The sequence below is a fragment of the Conger conger genome, chromosome 1 (genome assembly GCF_963514075.1).
Source record: "Conger conger chromosome 1, fConCon1.1, whole genome shotgun sequence".
Taxonomy (NCBI): Eukaryota; Metazoa; Chordata; class Actinopteri; order Anguilliformes; family Congridae; genus Conger; species Conger conger.
In genome coordinates this window covers 81,580,717-81,597,738 of record NC_083760.1, presented here as the reverse complement: position 1 = coordinate 81,597,738, position 17,022 = coordinate 81,580,717, and the positions used below count along the sequence as shown (strand labels likewise).

The window sequence follows — 17,022 nt, the reverse complement described above, 5'->3', positions numbered from 1 at the left end:
GGTTCAGTGCTGTGGTGGCGGGCACGGTCGCTGCCAATCTCAATCTGAAGGGCAGGACAGGAGGGCGCTGTTCTGAGGAGTGACCACCAGAGGGAGACAAACCGCACAATCACAAAAAAAAGAGGTTTCACTAGAGGTTGGAAAAAACATTGGTACAAATGTATTCAAATTCACCCCCCTGTGTCTGTGTCTCTCTCCATAAGCAAGCCTGTGCGTATGTATGTGTTCCTACTTGCCTGTTCCATAAGTTAGGGGTGTGGAACCTTCCTCTCTAATTCTCTCTGTGCTTGTATCTGCTTCATGACAGAAGGCTGATGTGCGAAAGGCATTGCCGTACGCCCTTGCTATCTGCGCAGTTCAGTGAAAGCACAAAGCAAGACCAGGAAAAACCTACTGGGGCTTAATCTTGATGTGTGCATGATAATTTAGGCTCCAGAGGGATGAAAATGCGAATTAGATAATTGAGCAAATGTTTGTTATCACAAGAAACCAATTGAACTGAGGTTCTTTGCTGAAAAAGAAAATATAATTTGCCATTTAGCCGCTATACATGAAGATGATGTCATCAAGGGTCGTGAAAGCATCAGGTATTAGCCGATTCACCGAAACAAATTCCAAACCACGTGTTTTATTTCTGGACTGCATGACTTGAAGTTGAGGTGTGAGAAAGGAGACGCAGTAGTTGTGGGAGTGGGTGGTAGGGGCGGTTCACAGACGGCAGTGGGGAGTCTAATGTGTGGACAGACGGACGGAGGCACGGACAGACGGAAGGAACCTGGCAGGACCGTGGGGCATAAGGTCACAGGTGTGCTGCGGTGTGAGGTAGTTGGTTGTATGGTTTCGCATAATAAACAGCCCGGAGATAACTGTACAACCTTCTAGCTTTCCCCGCGGTGTCACCAGAGCAACGACAGAATGGAAGCCCCTGCACCCACCACCCCCCACCTTACCCCCATACCCCTCACCCTACTCCCGTACCCCCAACCCTACCCCCTTACCCCCCACTCTACCACCCCCCCCCTTACCCCCATACCCCTCACCCTACCCCCAACCCTACCCCCTTACCCCCCACTCTACCACCCCCCCCACCTTACTACCCCCACCCCCAAACTCCAAGATGGTAAGTCGAAGGAACACGAGGACTGTGCCACACATACTTTGTAGGTTTGCTGGCAGTTGTAGCTGCCACAGGTAGGGATCGCTGAGGTGACAAGTCATGTTGCAAAATCCTTTCTGGGATCTCCTTCGGCTGGGTCTCAGTTAGCACCGTAAATGCTAACGGAGGGGTTTCGCTGGGTCCGTTTGTGGCTCTTTTGTTTAAACAGTTTGAATCCATCTCCTGGACACTCCCTGTCTGAAACCTGCCAGGAGCAGTACCAGTAGCCGTAGTTTTGCTACATACAATTTCTCTTTAAAAATACGTATCCTTTAATTCGCTCAGTTTTTTTGTTGTGTAGTATGGTGACTGTGGCATTTCTTCAATACTGTCTTATAGTACCGTGCTGTAGCACCCTGCATTTTGAAACATTTGTACCTGGGCGTGTGGCAGCAGTTCTGCTCAACAAAGGCAATTAGAACAAATGTGAAAACATCTCAAGGCATTTCCCTGGACTAAAACTCAAAGGGGATCTTTTTAGTATTTTTTTGCAAGCTTTTGTTCTGTAGTCTGTGTCTGTCTGCTTCTCAGTCCTGACCAGTGACAATGGACCAGCCGCCCGGCTGAATGGGGCTGCCTGCCCGTGACATTTCTACAAAGCGTCTCGTCTCGTGCAGATGCCACTTTCGTTTCTGTCGCGCAAAAAAGTGTGAGTTTTGCATCCCCGCACCCCTGGCATGATCCTGCTGGCATGTGGGCGCGTTTGGTCGTGTGCGTACCCCCCTCCCCCCCAAACATTCCCCCACACTCCCCCATCCTGCTCCTCCTCCTCCTCCCCCCTCCCTCCCCGTGCACACACACACACACACACACTCCCCCACTGCACCGCCTCCCTCCCCACACACACACACACAAACACTCCCCCACCGCACCACCTCCCTCCCCGCACGCACACACACACACACACACACACAGCCCCACCGCACCGCCTCCCTCCCCACACACACACACACACACACACAGCCCCACCGCACCGCTTCCCTCCCCACACACACACAGCCCCACCGCACCGCCTCCCTCCCCGCACGCACACACACACACACTCGCACACACACATCCTCACGCACCGCCTCCCCCCCTCCCCCTGTTAGTCCCCCAGTGTGTCTGGCTAGTGGCTCAGACAGCCAATATCTGCATTGCGTTGCAGCTCTCCTGTAAGAAAAAAGGGCATATATCAGCAGTCTACCCTCAACACTGCTCCTTTTCACACGCGCAGGAAAAAAACCCTTCTCCGACCCCAACAGGAAAGACACTTCCTTTGCAAATGGTCGGTGGGGGCGCGTAATTCCCATTCTCCGCTCCTCATTTTTCCCTCACACAGCTTTTATGAGATTTGATCTATGATCGTTTTTATCCCCCCCTTCCACCCCCAACGCAATTTCCTCAACATTCGACTCCAGTTGACCCACTTTTTTCCTATACTGTAGTATGACAGTGGTGTCCACCTGTGTTTCATTGTTCCCATTGTCTGTACATTTTTAATACACACGTACAAGAATGAATACATTTGTATATACCATATTTATCTACCTATGTATCTGTCTGTCTGTCTGAGCATGCGACACATTCAGATATGTACTGTACGTGTATGGATATGGGAACAAGGGGCAAACAAGGTGACTGCTGAAGGGTGCCCCCATCCAAAAACAGGGCAGTGTCTGGACTGATTACATCATCATCCCCCAATGAGGGAGAGCGGAATTCTTCCTCTGAGTCCTGCAGCAAAAGCTCTATTCTTCCATGGTACTCCATTTCTCTCTTTCTCTCACTCACTCTCTCTCTCTCTCCCTCTCTCTCTCTCTCTCTCTCTCTCTCTCTCTCTCTTTAATAGCAGTGGTGTTTGTTTAGAGCTTGAGCATCCAAATGCCTCGGGTGTATGATCTTGTCATACAATTTTTGTCATACAATTGGGTATCCCAGGTTCACTGTGCAATAGACATCTGCCTGATCTTGCTGTCTGATGTATGCTTCTGGAATGCTCTGAACTGATTGAAGTAGACCCATGTCTTCAAGGACACCTTGTTGGTGTCACAAAGTCTTATCGCTGTTGTATCCGTTAAACAAGTGATTATTTTTGGTGCGGTTTTCGAAAGATTAGTCCCTCACATTCTGGGGATAATTTGTCTTCCCTCAGGTGATCTCTGGATCATAAGATATACAGTGCAGTCCATAAGTTTTTTCCAAGTTTTTTGTTCTTTTGGCTCTGTACTCTAGCACGTTGGACTTGATTCGAGATTGAAATGTGGACTGTCAGTTTTAATTTGAGTGTATTTGCGTTTATAGAACACACTGGTGATCTCAGGAATAGCAAAGGACCCAGCGGACCATGTGAGACCACTACAATGGAAGACCAAAGAGCACTTTGGATTGTGAACAAAACCCCAACTGTCAAACACATCAAGAACACTCTCCAGGATATAGGCATACTGAAGATGTGTCAAAATTACCATAAAGAGAAAACTAAACAGGTCTCTACAAAAAACTATATAACCTCTGAGGGTTCGCCACAAGATGCAAACCATTGGTAAGTCTGAAGAACAGAACAGCCAGGTTGGAGTTTCCTAAAAGGAAAGTCTTATGGACAGATGAGTATTAAGCTATACCAAAGTGATGGAAAGAGGAAAGTGTAGCGATAGAATGAAATTGCTCATGATCTAAAACATCCCCCTCATCTGTAAAACATGATGAGATGGGTCATGGCTTGGGCATGTATGGCAGCCACTGGAACTGGCTCACCAGTCTTCATTGATGGTGTCCTGCCTCAAAACTACAACGTAAGTTATCCAGTCAGTCCAATTGGGACATTTTAGTGTATATTGTAATTTCAACCAAGTGCTCAATATGGTGACTTAAAAATTTAATTTAATTTAATTTAAAGTTAATTTGTCCGATTACTTTTGGTCCGCTAAAACTGGATGACCATGTATAAAAAGGGATCTTCCCACACAAATCTAAATACCCTCAAATTAAAGATGCCATTGTTCAATTTCAAAACAAATATTCTGGCGTGCTAAGCCAAAATAACAACTGACTGCACTGGAAATGTCGTACCTGTATCCTTTTCTCTAAGAGGCAAAGTCCTTTACCTTTTCCTCTACCCCCTATGTGAGCATATCAACACCTATAATATTTAGGAAACAATGTCCAGAATCAACAGAATCAACATAAGTAGCAATTCTTATTGCTATTGTGTTTGCACAAAACAATTGTCATTAGAACCCATAAACGGCTTTGTAAGGTTTGATGTTACTAAAAATAACGAACTATACAATCAAAGAGGTTTTTTGTTTTTTTTAATCCTACCATGGAATAATAATTTCCCTCAGGAGTCTTTGTAGTGCCGGTTAAAAATGCGATTTTCATATGCAGAGTACAAACACAATGCACTGTTAAAGGAATGGGGACAGCAACATCCCCTGCTAACTAAACAACACTTCAACATAAGTCGGACAACTGGCTTGGAATAATAATAACCTGATGAGACAGAATTATATTAACCTGGAAGGCTGGTTATGTCGGTAGTCTAGAGTCAAATTCAGAGCATTATATTACAGGACATTTCTTTACCCACATTCCGAAATCTTTTCTGTTTTCTGTTGCCCGTTCTGTGTAACATCGGATTTTGCCAGCCTGTTTGCTCCAGTGAATTGTAAATAGTCCCATTGACAGGGTGCTAAATCAGAAGGGAAGATGTATTCCTGACGCCTACAGGGATGCTCCAATGCAGAGATGATCATTGTAGGCATGAATAGAGGAGAGTGTTTCCTGAGGGTCCTGAGCTAGTATTTTGGGTTGTTCTCACCCTGTGTGATATTCTGCACCTCCACCCCTTATTTCCCCTCCTCCCTACATTATCCTCCCTCCCTCCTTTCACTCTCACACACATTTTCTCTCTTTCCCAGATGCGCACACACACACACACGCGCGCGCACACACACACACACACACTCACGACTGCAAAAGTGCGCGTGAGAGAGAAAGAGTGAGGGAGGGAGAGACCGAAGACGTGATGCTTGAAAAACGTGAGAGAGCGAGAGAGCGAGGGAGCGAGGGAAGCAGAAAGGAGAGCTCGGCGGAGACTGAGGACAAGGAGCGCAATAGGGAGGGAGAGAGAAAGAGAAAGAGAGAGAGAGAGAGGAGAGAGAGACAGGGAGAGGGAGAATGAGACAGGCATGAAGAGTAGTAGAGATGGCAGGAAAAGGCAGAGGAGGTGTGTGTTTGCGTGTTTCTGCCGGTGACACAGATGTGGAACACAGAGGGTAGTGGGCTGTGCCGGTGACACAGATGTGGAACACAGAGGGTAGTGGGCTGAACGGAGGTAGGAAAAGCACTTAATAATGGGGTCGATGCGTTTGTCTTGACTGTACCTGCTATTTAGCGCACAGTCTGGTTTTACCCCCATACCCAGTTTTCTACAGAAGAACAGAGGCAGGGAGCATGAGGGAGAGAGAGAGAGATAAAGGAGGGAAAAGACTGTTTTTTATCCACTTTTTACTACCCTGAAAAATGAAGACACTGCAGATTGGAGAGGAAGAGAAATGCGGTTCCCTTTTTTTTTTCTTTTTGCTTTTGAAATGATGGAGCCTTTTTTGTGTGGCTATTGCTTCTGTAGGATATAGACGATGCAGCCAAGACATAGTACCTACTTACAGGGACAGAGAGACGGGGAGGGGAGAGATTCATTTTTGTTGTGTGTGTGTGTGCGTGTGTGTTTGTGAGTGTGCATATGTGTGTGTGTGTGTGTGTTTTAAGGAACAAGCTAACTTGTGTATCAGCGAACACAAATGGTGAGTGTGCATTTTTGTTGGCAGACAGAAAGGAGAAAGGAACAATATTGACTCCATCTGTCAAGCACCGCTTTCGCCTTTTCACTTTTGTTTGGTTCTGTGTTTTCTGTTCTCTTTTTCTGTAATGGGTGGGAGACATCACATGAATGGACTTCTGATGAGAAGGGAAAATACATTTTGGCTAATTCTGCAGAGGAATGTGCGTGTCATACTCCTGGTTTGTGTGCTTTCATGTGCACACACCTGTCTGCGTGTGTGTGAGCTTTGAAACATGCATGTTCACTGTGTTTTGGGTCCAGTTGTGTAGGACTTATTTTTTTAACAGAAACAACTGAAATATCATTAAGACAACTCATTAAGACTACCTTAATTTGAATCTTCACATAATTGAATGACATTTTTATATTGTAAAATGAAACACTTTCTCGGGGACAATGCGTTTATGTCTCCTTGATGCTAGAATCCATTGGGCATTTCGCATTGGCATTTTGAGTAGAGAAGATCCAAGTCGATCTCTTATTAAGAAATCTTATTGAGCTGCGCAAATAAGCTGAGCGGACATACGCTTTAAAGTATTTTGTGCTGGGACTTTTGGTGTTTGAATGCATGTGCTATGCGACTTTATGTCTGTGTGTTAAGGGCAGTGCCTGGCATAGGAGGTATGAGACAGAGGAACAAACCAGTGTCAGTCTGTGTAGATGCTTCTGTCTGTCCCTTCGTCTCAGTGTTGTCAGTCAGTCAGTCTGATTGTCTCCCAGTAGGTGGCACTGCCTCGCTCTCTAAAAGAAATGTTCTTTTTATTAATGTTTGGACCAAGGCAGGCTTGAATGTGGTATTAATTGCGGTCACAGAGACCTACATGGAAGGTGTTCTAACATGTCTGTAATTTATGCAACTAAATGCATTTTCATTTTTTTCTTTTCGCCCCTTGCAGTTTGAGCTCCAGCGACGCCACCAGACATTCTGGGAGCGCCAAGACGAATTTGAGAAAAGGCTCCTCGTACCAAACCATTTCCAGCTCCCACCGACTGTCCCTTAGTTACAGTCTCAACCCGGGGTCTTTGCATTGTTCGGTAAGTGAGCCGACAACAGTATTCCTACTTTGGGATACATTTCAGGGGCTTTTACAGTTGGTCTTGCGGGGGCGCGAAGACTGCACTTAGCATCGTAAACCATGACTCTCCTCCTTCACCTAGCCTATTATAGTGCAGAGGTTTCAGCTATTCAGTCTGCTGCTGCTAGGAGGCCTGGAAAAAAAGAATAATATGACGAACAGCAGGAAATGTTTTGATTGCCAACGATTTCACTGACATTTTGTTGCTTATTTCTTCTTCTTCTAAGTATAAGAAGTTCAGTCAAACCTGCTGCAGTTTATTTACAGTCCACAGCAGCACCTCAACGAGCACAATACTGCAATGATATATGTAGTATGGTATATAAACAGAGAACGTGAGAGTGAGAGAGAAAGAGACAGAGAGACAGAGAGAGGGAGAGAGAGAGAGAGAGATTCCATAGTCAATGCAGTGTTATCACTATGGAAGCAGTATATACCGTAGTAAAAGATTGTTCATTGAATTCTCACACATCTGTTGAGAATTTAAAGTGCTCTTACTTAGGCCTAGCACAGCGAATGGCAGATGTAAATGTAGGGAAATCCAGAGAAAATTTCTCAGGTGCATTGTGTGCGACCGCGCGTCCTTTTCTCTCCGTTTGATTCCATTTAACAGTTTGTCAGGTGTGATTATTTCAATAGGTGCTGCTGCAACTTGGGTTACTTCCTCCGGAAATCTGCCGCTGAAGCCGATTCTCCGCCAAAGCCTTGTTCCCCAGTGTGCCCCCTCTGTCCCTGAGACCCTTAACCTGTGAGGTCACTGGAGGTCACAGGTGAGGTCCTCGGGAACAGGGCTGCATGCGTTCGCACGACGAGGGAAGCCGGGGTCCAGTGGCTGCTGGCCGGCCCTTGGTCGAAGTCCCACGCGAGGTGCCCTTATTGCCTGGGCCTCGGTTTGCCCCACAACCTCATCGTTCCACAAATCAGTCCAATTCAAGACGTGTTTGTGAAGGCGTGCTTTTCGAAAGCGCGTACGGCTTTGCACATAGAACAAAGTGGATAAAGGATCATTTGAGAACACTGCGAAGCCAAACGCAGGCGTATGGCCCAATGTGATGTAACCTCCCCCTTGGTATGACGTGCAGCGCACTATGTACCCTCGTTCATACAGTGTGCATTACCATTACCACACACGGCTATGGTGTATGGACTAATGAACTCTTCAATCAGCTACGCCAAAGTAATTGTGTTATGATAAAGGAGTACCACAGAATCACCTCCCTGCTATTGCATCCAGTCAATTAGTAACTGAGGTAGATAACAGCTCCCATTGCTGTTGAGGTAACTCCAGGGGGCAGGCTCTATTGGCTGACTTTGTGATCCGGCCAACCAAATGGGAATGCCGGAATGGGAATAAGAAACAGCCTCTGTTATCAACATCCAGATCTGTCAAATAAAATAAAACAACCTTTTCTCAATACGTCCGTGTGCTGTGGTAATTCCATGACAGGTGTCCGTTTTCAGTGGGAGATAAAGCGGAATGAAAGAATGGGAAGGGCACTGCAGAGTGAAGCAGGTACATGCTGCAATGCACTGGTGTTGTTCTGCAGAGGATGGTACAAGTCACAAATGGAGGCAGATCTTCTTAAAATGCCTAACCATCAGTTAAAACCAAAACCTACACAGCCACATTCACTATCTCATTGGCGTGATTAATAGACATGTTGCTCTAATTATTTGTGCAGTGTTTCCTGATCAGATTAATAGAATAATAATCTGTCTAGCATCCTGCCCATATCTATCCTGATAAAATACTTGCAGCTCATTCAAACAGACTCTGTATTTACACCGTGATGGTAATTGACATCTAACACAGCTGACAGTGTGATCTTTCATTTGCATGATATAGAACTAATTAATGTGACACATTGAAGATGTAGATGTGTGCTATAGATTATGTGGCAGCCATACAATAGTCATATATACTGTATATGTACTGACTGAATTCTGTTTCGGGTTTTGTCCGTTATAAAAACTAAACAAAATGTATTGTCGTTCTTTAAAAATCATGGATATATATTAAAAGCATTTAGAATTGCATATTTCGGCCCCAAATTTGCCCCCGATACCTGTCCTTAAGTGGCCAGCGGCCCTGGCTGACCAGCTGCCTGAGTCTGGAGTTGGGCAGTCCTGTATCTGACTCAGGCGCTGTATTGATTGGCTTGTCTGTGCGGAGACAGATGAATGCATTAGTACCCAACTCACCCTGCCACTGAAAATATATTAACTCCCCGCATTAGGCACCCTGTCTGGTTACCATGGCGACACACAGAGAGGGGGAAGGAGGGGGAAGGAGGGGGGCGGCGGTGGCGGGCGACTTGAGGCGGTGGGTTTGATTGGTAGTCTCTCTCCATCGGTCTAGCCGTCTCTCACCTCTTTTCTTGCCATTTCTCAGAGTCCTTCCCTCCTCCCTGACACCTCCGTTTCTCTTTCTCTTTTTTTTGTCGTTGTTGAAAAAAGGTTTCTGTTAAACCGTTCCTGACTGTCCCGCAGTTTTTTGCTCGTTTCCCCCCCTCCCTCGTTTAGCCCACTTTGTCGTTGTCGTTTGGGCCACGTATCGCTTTTCCTCCTCTCCGTCTCTCTCTCGTTTCCCTCCTGTCTTTTCCTTCTTTCCCCGGTTTTTATCCTCCTGTCTTTTAAGTCCAGTCTCTTCTAATGCTATACTCTGTTCTGCACCCTTCTTTTATGTTTTCCCTCTCTCTCCATCTGCATCCACCACTTTTCCCCTCCCTGTCTCCCTCCCTCCCTCCCTCCCTCTCCATCTTTCTGCGCTGCAGTGAAAGTGGTGCATTGTGGGATCTTGGAGAGAGGGGGAGAGAGACAATGAAAGCTAGGGAGAGAAATGGTGGTGGGGAAATGGGGGGGGGGGATTTTTTTTTTTTCTTCCATAGTCAAAAATCTTTTGAGGGAAATGCTTGATTCATATCTGCTTATATGTCCCAGGTATACAGATGCAATGCACAGTGCTCGGGTTTACAAAAGAATACATGATTTAAAAAAAGAAAGTAAGTTTTCTATTTGAAAACTCAGTTCAAGAAACAAAAACAGCGGAGATATTATGGTTTTTCAGCATAGCCTTATTTACAAAACAAGCTTTATTTCAAAGGTCGAGGGATGACAGTGTCAATGAGGACACTGCATTGCTGGGTCAGACTGATGATCAACAGCATTACTACATGGAATTCTCTCAGGTGACTATGTTATGATGTCACAGATATTCACACTGAGTGGTCACACATTCCAACCTATGATGTCAGTATTTCGAATAAAAACAAACCAGAGATCTATCCTCTAATATGTGTTCAGTTCAGTATGCTTTGAACAGATTTGATGGGGAAGTTAGCCATTTGGGCAGTTGTTCTCAGCGCCTGCGTGGCTTGTTCTTGTGGTTGTTTTCAATGTCTTGTAGATGTTGATGACAGTCTTCGCTTGTGTTGGGGACATGTTCTTTCCAAATATGGGGTACGAAACATGGACTCTTGTTTCCGTACAATCGATCGGATTTTCAACCATGAACAGAAAGTACTCCAGGCTGGTAGAGTCGGTGAGAAACTGAACCTTGCACTTGCTTTGAATAATAATAATAATTATAATAATAATTATTATAATTATAATTATAATAGTAAATAAAGAAATAAATAAAGAAATAAAGAAATAAATAATAATAATAATAATAATAATAATAATAATACTAATTATATTATTATTATTATTATTATTATTATTATTATTATTACTGTTGTTGTTGTTATTGGCTTTGTAGTCTTTATATAGGTTAGTTCACTGTAATAACATTGAAACAGCAACCTATATTTATGTATTATATGCACTACTGAAAGGTATAACAAGAGTAACAGTAACTTTACAGTTGTGACAGTTTTATCATTTCAAACTAAATCTTGGTGTACAGTGGTCAAACACAGAAGTCAGTGATTTTGTAAAAGTATAGATGGGGCTTAGTGGTGCACAGAGAACGGCTCGCATTTAGTCTGTGTGTCCGTCTCCCCCAGGGGGAGGCTATGACAGACAGCTCCGGAATATTCTGCAAGCAGAGATCATGCCCCTTGTGGAAGAATTTGCTGAGAAGTTAAATGCAGGTACAGTACCGAGAGAGAGAGAGAGAGAGAGAGAGAGTGAGAGAGAGAGGGAGAGAGAGAGAGAGAGAGAGAGAGAGAGGGAGAGAGAGACCGAGAGAGAGAGAGACAGAGAGAGAGAGAGAGAGAGAGAGAGAGATCATATCCCTTCTCCTATGCTGCCAGACTCTGTGTACGAAGAGAGGCTACAGGCGGCCGCGGGTCGTTTCATCGCCGCGGCCTCCAAACTGCCTCGAGGTGAGAACTGCTCCCCCAGTTCTTTTCTTTTTGTGGAATATCATTCATATATGTACACACACATACTCTACATTCACACACATACACACACACACACACATAAAGACGTAGATACATGCACACACACACACAGACACACATACACACACGCGCGCACACACACACACGCACACACACACACACACACACACACACACACAAACACACACACACAAACACACACACACACACACATACAAATTAGGCCTTGCCACTGTTTCCTCAACCCCGTCTGCTTGCCGGTTATGAGGTTAAATAGATCTCTCTGACTCATGTGTGGTGCCCATGCTCATGCAAGCATCTGCTTCCTGCCATCGGCTGTCCAATATCTGACGGAGACCTTATCTTGAAGTGCCGTGACACAATGTTTCCCTTCGTATTGTCAATGTCAGACTGTAGGCGTGTAAGACAATAAACCTGAATGTTGAGTCTTTGATTGCTCATCTCTACTACCTTTATTTAACCCAGAAGTTCTGGAGGGACATTTCACATGGGAGACCGCTCAATAAATGTTCAAAATTATATGAGGACACACATCTGCAAAGCATAGGCTATACCAACAATTATACACTTCCAATATGGCGTCCTGAATTCTTGAGTTAAACTCAGTGAACTGATGCTCTCTTGATGGAGAGTTAATGAAGATTCACAGTGCTGCTAAGGTTGAACCTTCCTTTATCTCCCATTAGCTACTGGATGTGTCCCACCCTGTGGTGAGTACCAGCATCCTCTGCTGTTGATCCTCTGACTTTCTTATCTTTACATTTGCTTCTCAAATTTTCTTCACATTCAGAAATATTACTGATTTTAAAAGCACACTTGTCCCAGAGACAAAACTCGTCCAGCTTCTGCTACTTTCATTTTATATTAATGGCATTTGGCATTTAGCCACAATAAGATCCGCGCAGCTGTTGGGCCCTTGAGCAAGGCCCTTAACCCTGCATTGCTGCAGGGGAGGATTGTCTCCTGCTTAGTCTAATCAACTGTAGGTCGCTCTGGATACGAACGTCTGCAAATTCCAATAATGTAATATACCTCATTTTTTCAAGCCGGCTGGTTGACTGCTTTCTTTAATCACAGAACAGTATTTTACATTTACGGTATGTGCATACACTTTACAGGACCCGTTCAGAAGTGATATGTTGTGAATTTTTTTCATGATGAACCGAATTTCTAAACAAAATAAATAAATAAATAAATAAATAAATAAATAAAAAAAACTTTATCAGTTTGAAGATAAACAAGAGAGCGCAAAAATTATCAGATGGTAAGCAAGGTGTATTTGCTTTGAAGACTGTGAATGAGACATGCAGCAGTCTGTCCTCTGGAGATGTTTTTAACCCTTGGGCCTATCCCAGGTTTTCAGGTGTCAGGAGCTGTTTATAACTGTGTCACCTGCCAGTACGACAGCTGTGAATACCCTCTTGACTGTCCCAGTGAGTACCAACACTGTTCACCCTCTCACCTCACAGACTGAACCCTCCCCCCCACCCACACACCCACGCACATACACACTCACACACGCACAGGTTTCCAAGCATGCACAAACATGTACTGCACTTACACATTCCCACAAGCGCAGATTGATCATCTTCGAATGAACTAATATAAAAAGATAAGAATGAGATTGTAATTTTACTGTCATGTTATGAAAAACAGCAGTAGTCAAGTGGCAAATATTTATGGCGTGGTGGTTAGATACTGGGTGGCACGGATGGTGCAGTGGGTAGCACTGCTGCCTCACAGCAAGGAGGTCCTGGGTTCGAATCCCCGTCGGCCGGGGCCTCTCTGTGCGGAGTTTGCATGTTCTCCCCGTGTCTGCGTGGGTTTCCTCCGGGTACTCCGGTTTCCTCCCACAGTCCAAAGACATGCAAGTTAGGCTGATTGGAGAGTCTAAATTGCCCATAGGTATGAGTGTGTGTGTGAGTGAATGGCGTGTGTGCCCTGCGATGGACTGGTGACCTGTCCAGGGTGTATTCCTGCCTTTCGCCCAATGTATGCCCCTGCGACCCTGTTCAGGATAAGCGGGTTAAGATAATGGATGGATGGATGGATGGATGGTTAGATACTGTACTCCTTTTATAGAGTGTGAGACCCGGGTTTGCCTCCCAGCTCTTGATCCTCTCTCAAACAATGAGACCAAAAAAACTGAACTGAACTAATAAACTGACGTGTTTAGCAATGTGCTTGTTACATTTGTTTTGGAGTACATGAACAAACCAAACGAAAGCACCTTTCAAGTCCATTGCTAGTGCGGTCTGTTATAGTAATATTAAACAGTAGGGTTTCGACACATACCTACAGCCACGCATCAGGCAGCTTTCTACAAAGAAATATCTATTTGCGTGGTGCAGTAGATCCATAAATTAAATTATAAGCACACTTTTTATGAGAATTCCTCCATATGTAAGATGATAGCTTCTGCCCACTCACCGCACTATTCATTCGCCATCCACCACAGTGCAATTACTGCACAAGCTATCCTCTCCCACACTCAGTCTTGCGGAGGGTATGATTAAATGTTACAATTAATTGAAATGATGGAGGCAGAGACTGTTTGCAATCATTTTTATTTTGAGGAAACGAGTAGAAAGAGATCACGAGGGTGACGCCTGTGATGTGTGTGTGTGTCTCGGGAAGTGGTGGGCCTCACAGTCGGGGAGAGCAACAGCACAGAGATGCGATGTGACGTCCAGTTTCCCTTGCCGAGTGACATAGAGGTCATCTGGAGGTTTGCCCCTGAGGTGAGAAGCAGGGGGCAGCTCGGGGGGGGGGAAGCCTGCACAGCTTCTGTCTGTGTGATTGTTTTTGGACTGGAGAATTTCCCAATGGTATGTGTTTGTGTGTGTGTATATGTGTGTGTATGTGTGTGCACGTGTGCGCGTGTGTGCGTGTGTGCGTGTGTGTGTGTGCACATGTGTGTGCACGTGTGTGTGCGTGTGTGTGTGTTCGCATGTGTGCGCATGCGTGTGTGTAGTGTACGTGTTCATGCGAACAAGCGTGCGTTTTGGAATCACATCAGATTTTTGTGCCTGTGTCCCTCTGAAGGTGAGAACTCTGCAGGTGGAGCAGTTTGGGCTAGTGACGGTGGGGGAGGATCGACTGTACTCCATATCCTCCGCCCGCCCCCACCACCAGGGCACTTATCAGTGTGAGGTCTTCTCCCTGCAGCGCTCCATCGTCAGAACCTACCAGCACCTCACAGGTGACTCTGCTGAGGAGCTCCCAGCTCAAATCCAGGCTGGTGTTTCATCTGAGGGTAGCCGTTTGCCTCTGTTATCCGATACCACAGGGATCATCAAATCACGGTCCCCGAGGGACTCATCGGCTTACATGTTAATATATACACTCTGTGAGCACTTTATTATAATGTAATGCCTATGCAAATGTTATAATATTACCTGAGACACTGACACTCTCTCTCTCTCTCTCTCTCTCTCTCTCTCCCTAATCCTAACCCTAACCCTAACCCTTTCTCTCTCTCTCTCTCCCTAACCCTAACCCTAACCCTTTCTCTCTCTCTCTCCCTAACCCTAACCCTAACCCTCTCTCTCTCTCTCTCTTGCTCTCTCTCCCTCTCTCTCTCTCTCCCTAACCCTAACCCCCTAACGCTAACCCTTTCTCTCTCTCTCTCTCCCTAACCCTAACCCCCTAACGCTAACCCTTTCTCTCTCTCTCTCTCTCTCTCTCTCTCCCTCTCTCTCTCTCTCCCTAACCCTAACCCTAACCCTCTCTCTCTCTCTCACACTCTCTCTCCCTCTCTCTCCCTCTCTCTCTCTCTCTCTCTCTCTCCCTAACCCTAACCCTAACCCTCCCTCTCTCTCTCTCTCTCTCTCACACTCTCTCTCCCTCTCTCTCTCTCTCTCTCTCTCTCCCTAACCCTAACCCTCCCTCTCTCTCCCTCTCTCTCTCTCTTTCTCTCTCTCTCAGTGATCCCTCTGGTCCTGGGTGCCCAGGCTCGGCTGCAGGGGGTCTTTGACGTGGCTCTCCTTCCGGGAGGGCAGGTTCCAGCCCAGCCTGTCGGACCACCCCGTGACCTCGCCCCAACCCCATCTTCCAGCCTGCCGCTGCTTCCCTCCCCGCCACTGATGGCTGCCTGTCTCACGACCCTCCTTCTGCTGCTGCTCCTCCTGACCCTGGGGTGAATGCCCCTGTGTACACATTCTCTCCACAGGCTGCAGAGAGAGGGGCAACAGTATGTCTGTGTCCAGGGTGAACAGTGGACCCAAACAATTGCAAGATAACAACAATAAACTGAGACTAAAAGCCCACTCTGACCTCTCCAACACTAAAATAACACCGTATATCTATCTGAATTATCACATATAGTGGAGGTTATTAAATATTTTGAACGCACATACTGTTTTCTCCTGAACAAGCTTGCCATACTATAGAAATAGAAAAATAAATACTTGTACAGTTACACAAACTTATGTTATGTGTGTATGTGAACTTGCAGTTGACTTTTTTTCTGATTTTCTTGCAGGTATACGGCCTGGTGGATGACAATGACCAGAGATCAAGCACCAAGAATAATACAATTACTCATTTAAGATGTTCAAAAACAGTGTTTTTAGTTTCTAGTCATCTAGTTTGTCTATAGTATTTCACCACTAGAGAACACCAGTATGAAGGACAAACCTGTATTATGGTGAAAAAAGTATCAGTGGATTGTACTGTTACCCTTTCTGCATCTGTAGTTGTTTTTTCCTTAAGGTCAAATAAAACCAGCTTGAAGTTAAATTAATGACATGATAGCATTGCAGTGGGAGAAACCAAGGCAATACATTTTCACAAGCTTTTCTCTCTGCAGCTTTCCTAGATAATGACTTTATGTTTGTTCCTGCTAAGATGCTTTATGGTTTTAAGATTTCATTGTTAGGTGTATGAACCGATGATTTGTATTATGGTTCTTAGCCAGGGGTGGAATTGTTGGTGAAGGACCTTCCATTTACTTTCTCTTTGTGATGAACCTTGCACTTGGGACACTTTTCTGCACAGAAATGCTGGAATAAAAGATAAGATTATTTTGCTAGGTCAGGTTCCTTAACTCCTTTCAAATGGACTTCTCTTGATATTTTTAAAGTTATATGAGGCTTTTCTACCTGATGCCTTGATCCTTAAAAAAATAAAAAACTTTGCTAAAGAAAATGCTCCCAACTCAATCTTTAAAACATTTTATGATCTAACTACCTGATTAATTAAATTTTATTGTTTTCAGTCTGAATATCTGTGCTGGTGGTTTCCCCAGCATTGATCATTGCACAGCAAAGGATAACAGAAAAATGTCTTGTCATAGAAATACATGAACTTTGTTCATGTTTAATGAATTTACAGGACTGTAAATACATAAAAGTGTCAGTCTACGTAAGTTGTACAAACTGAGGGTTGGAAAAAAGAAATTTGTATTCTTTTTCCAAAAATCTTTTATAGCACATGTATATATTTCACACTTCATCCAAGATGCATTAATATACTTGTTGTACTGTGCAATGTACTGTCGTTTTTTCAGAATCAGAATGAATTTACTGACTTCTCCAAAATTTGTCACAACCGAAAGATGATGGAAATTAAATTATACACACAAATTATTCATCC

General features: G+C 44.8%; 1 protein-coding gene across 1 annotated transcript; it reads left to right on the top strand.

Moving 5' to 3' along the window:
* The first annotated feature begins 10,384 nt into the window (after positions 1–10,384).
* On the top strand, positions 10,385–16,746 carry spaca6 (sperm acrosome associated 6). The gene is made up of 9 exons (XM_061253411.1): positions 10,385–10,598; positions 11,065–11,151; positions 11,314–11,385; positions 12,114–12,137; positions 12,783–12,860; positions 14,065–14,168; positions 14,473–14,629; positions 15,355–15,565; positions 15,911–16,746. The coding sequence occupies exons 1-9, from the start codon at positions 10,385–10,387 to the stop codon at positions 15,975–15,977; spliced, it is 1,014 nt and encodes a 337-aa protein (XP_061109395.1). The 3' UTR covers positions 15,978–16,746.
* The last annotated feature ends 276 nt before the right edge of the window (positions 16,747–17,022 follow it).

Excerpts from the sequence above, each read along its gene's own strand:
- spaca6 (XM_061253411.1), top strand. The coding sequence starts at position 10,385 with ATGGGGAAGTTAGCCATTTGGGCAGTTGTTCTCAGCGCCTGCGTGGCT. Across the intron at positions 10,599-11,064 it reads ACTCCAGGCTGGTAGAGTCG|GGGGAGGCTATGACAGACAG; the intron begins GTGAGAAACTGA and ends CGTCTCCCCCAG. Across the intron at positions 15,566-15,910 it reads CTGCTCCTCCTGACCCTGGG|GTATACGGCCTGGTGGATGA; the intron begins GTGAATGCCCCT and ends ATTTTCTTGCAG.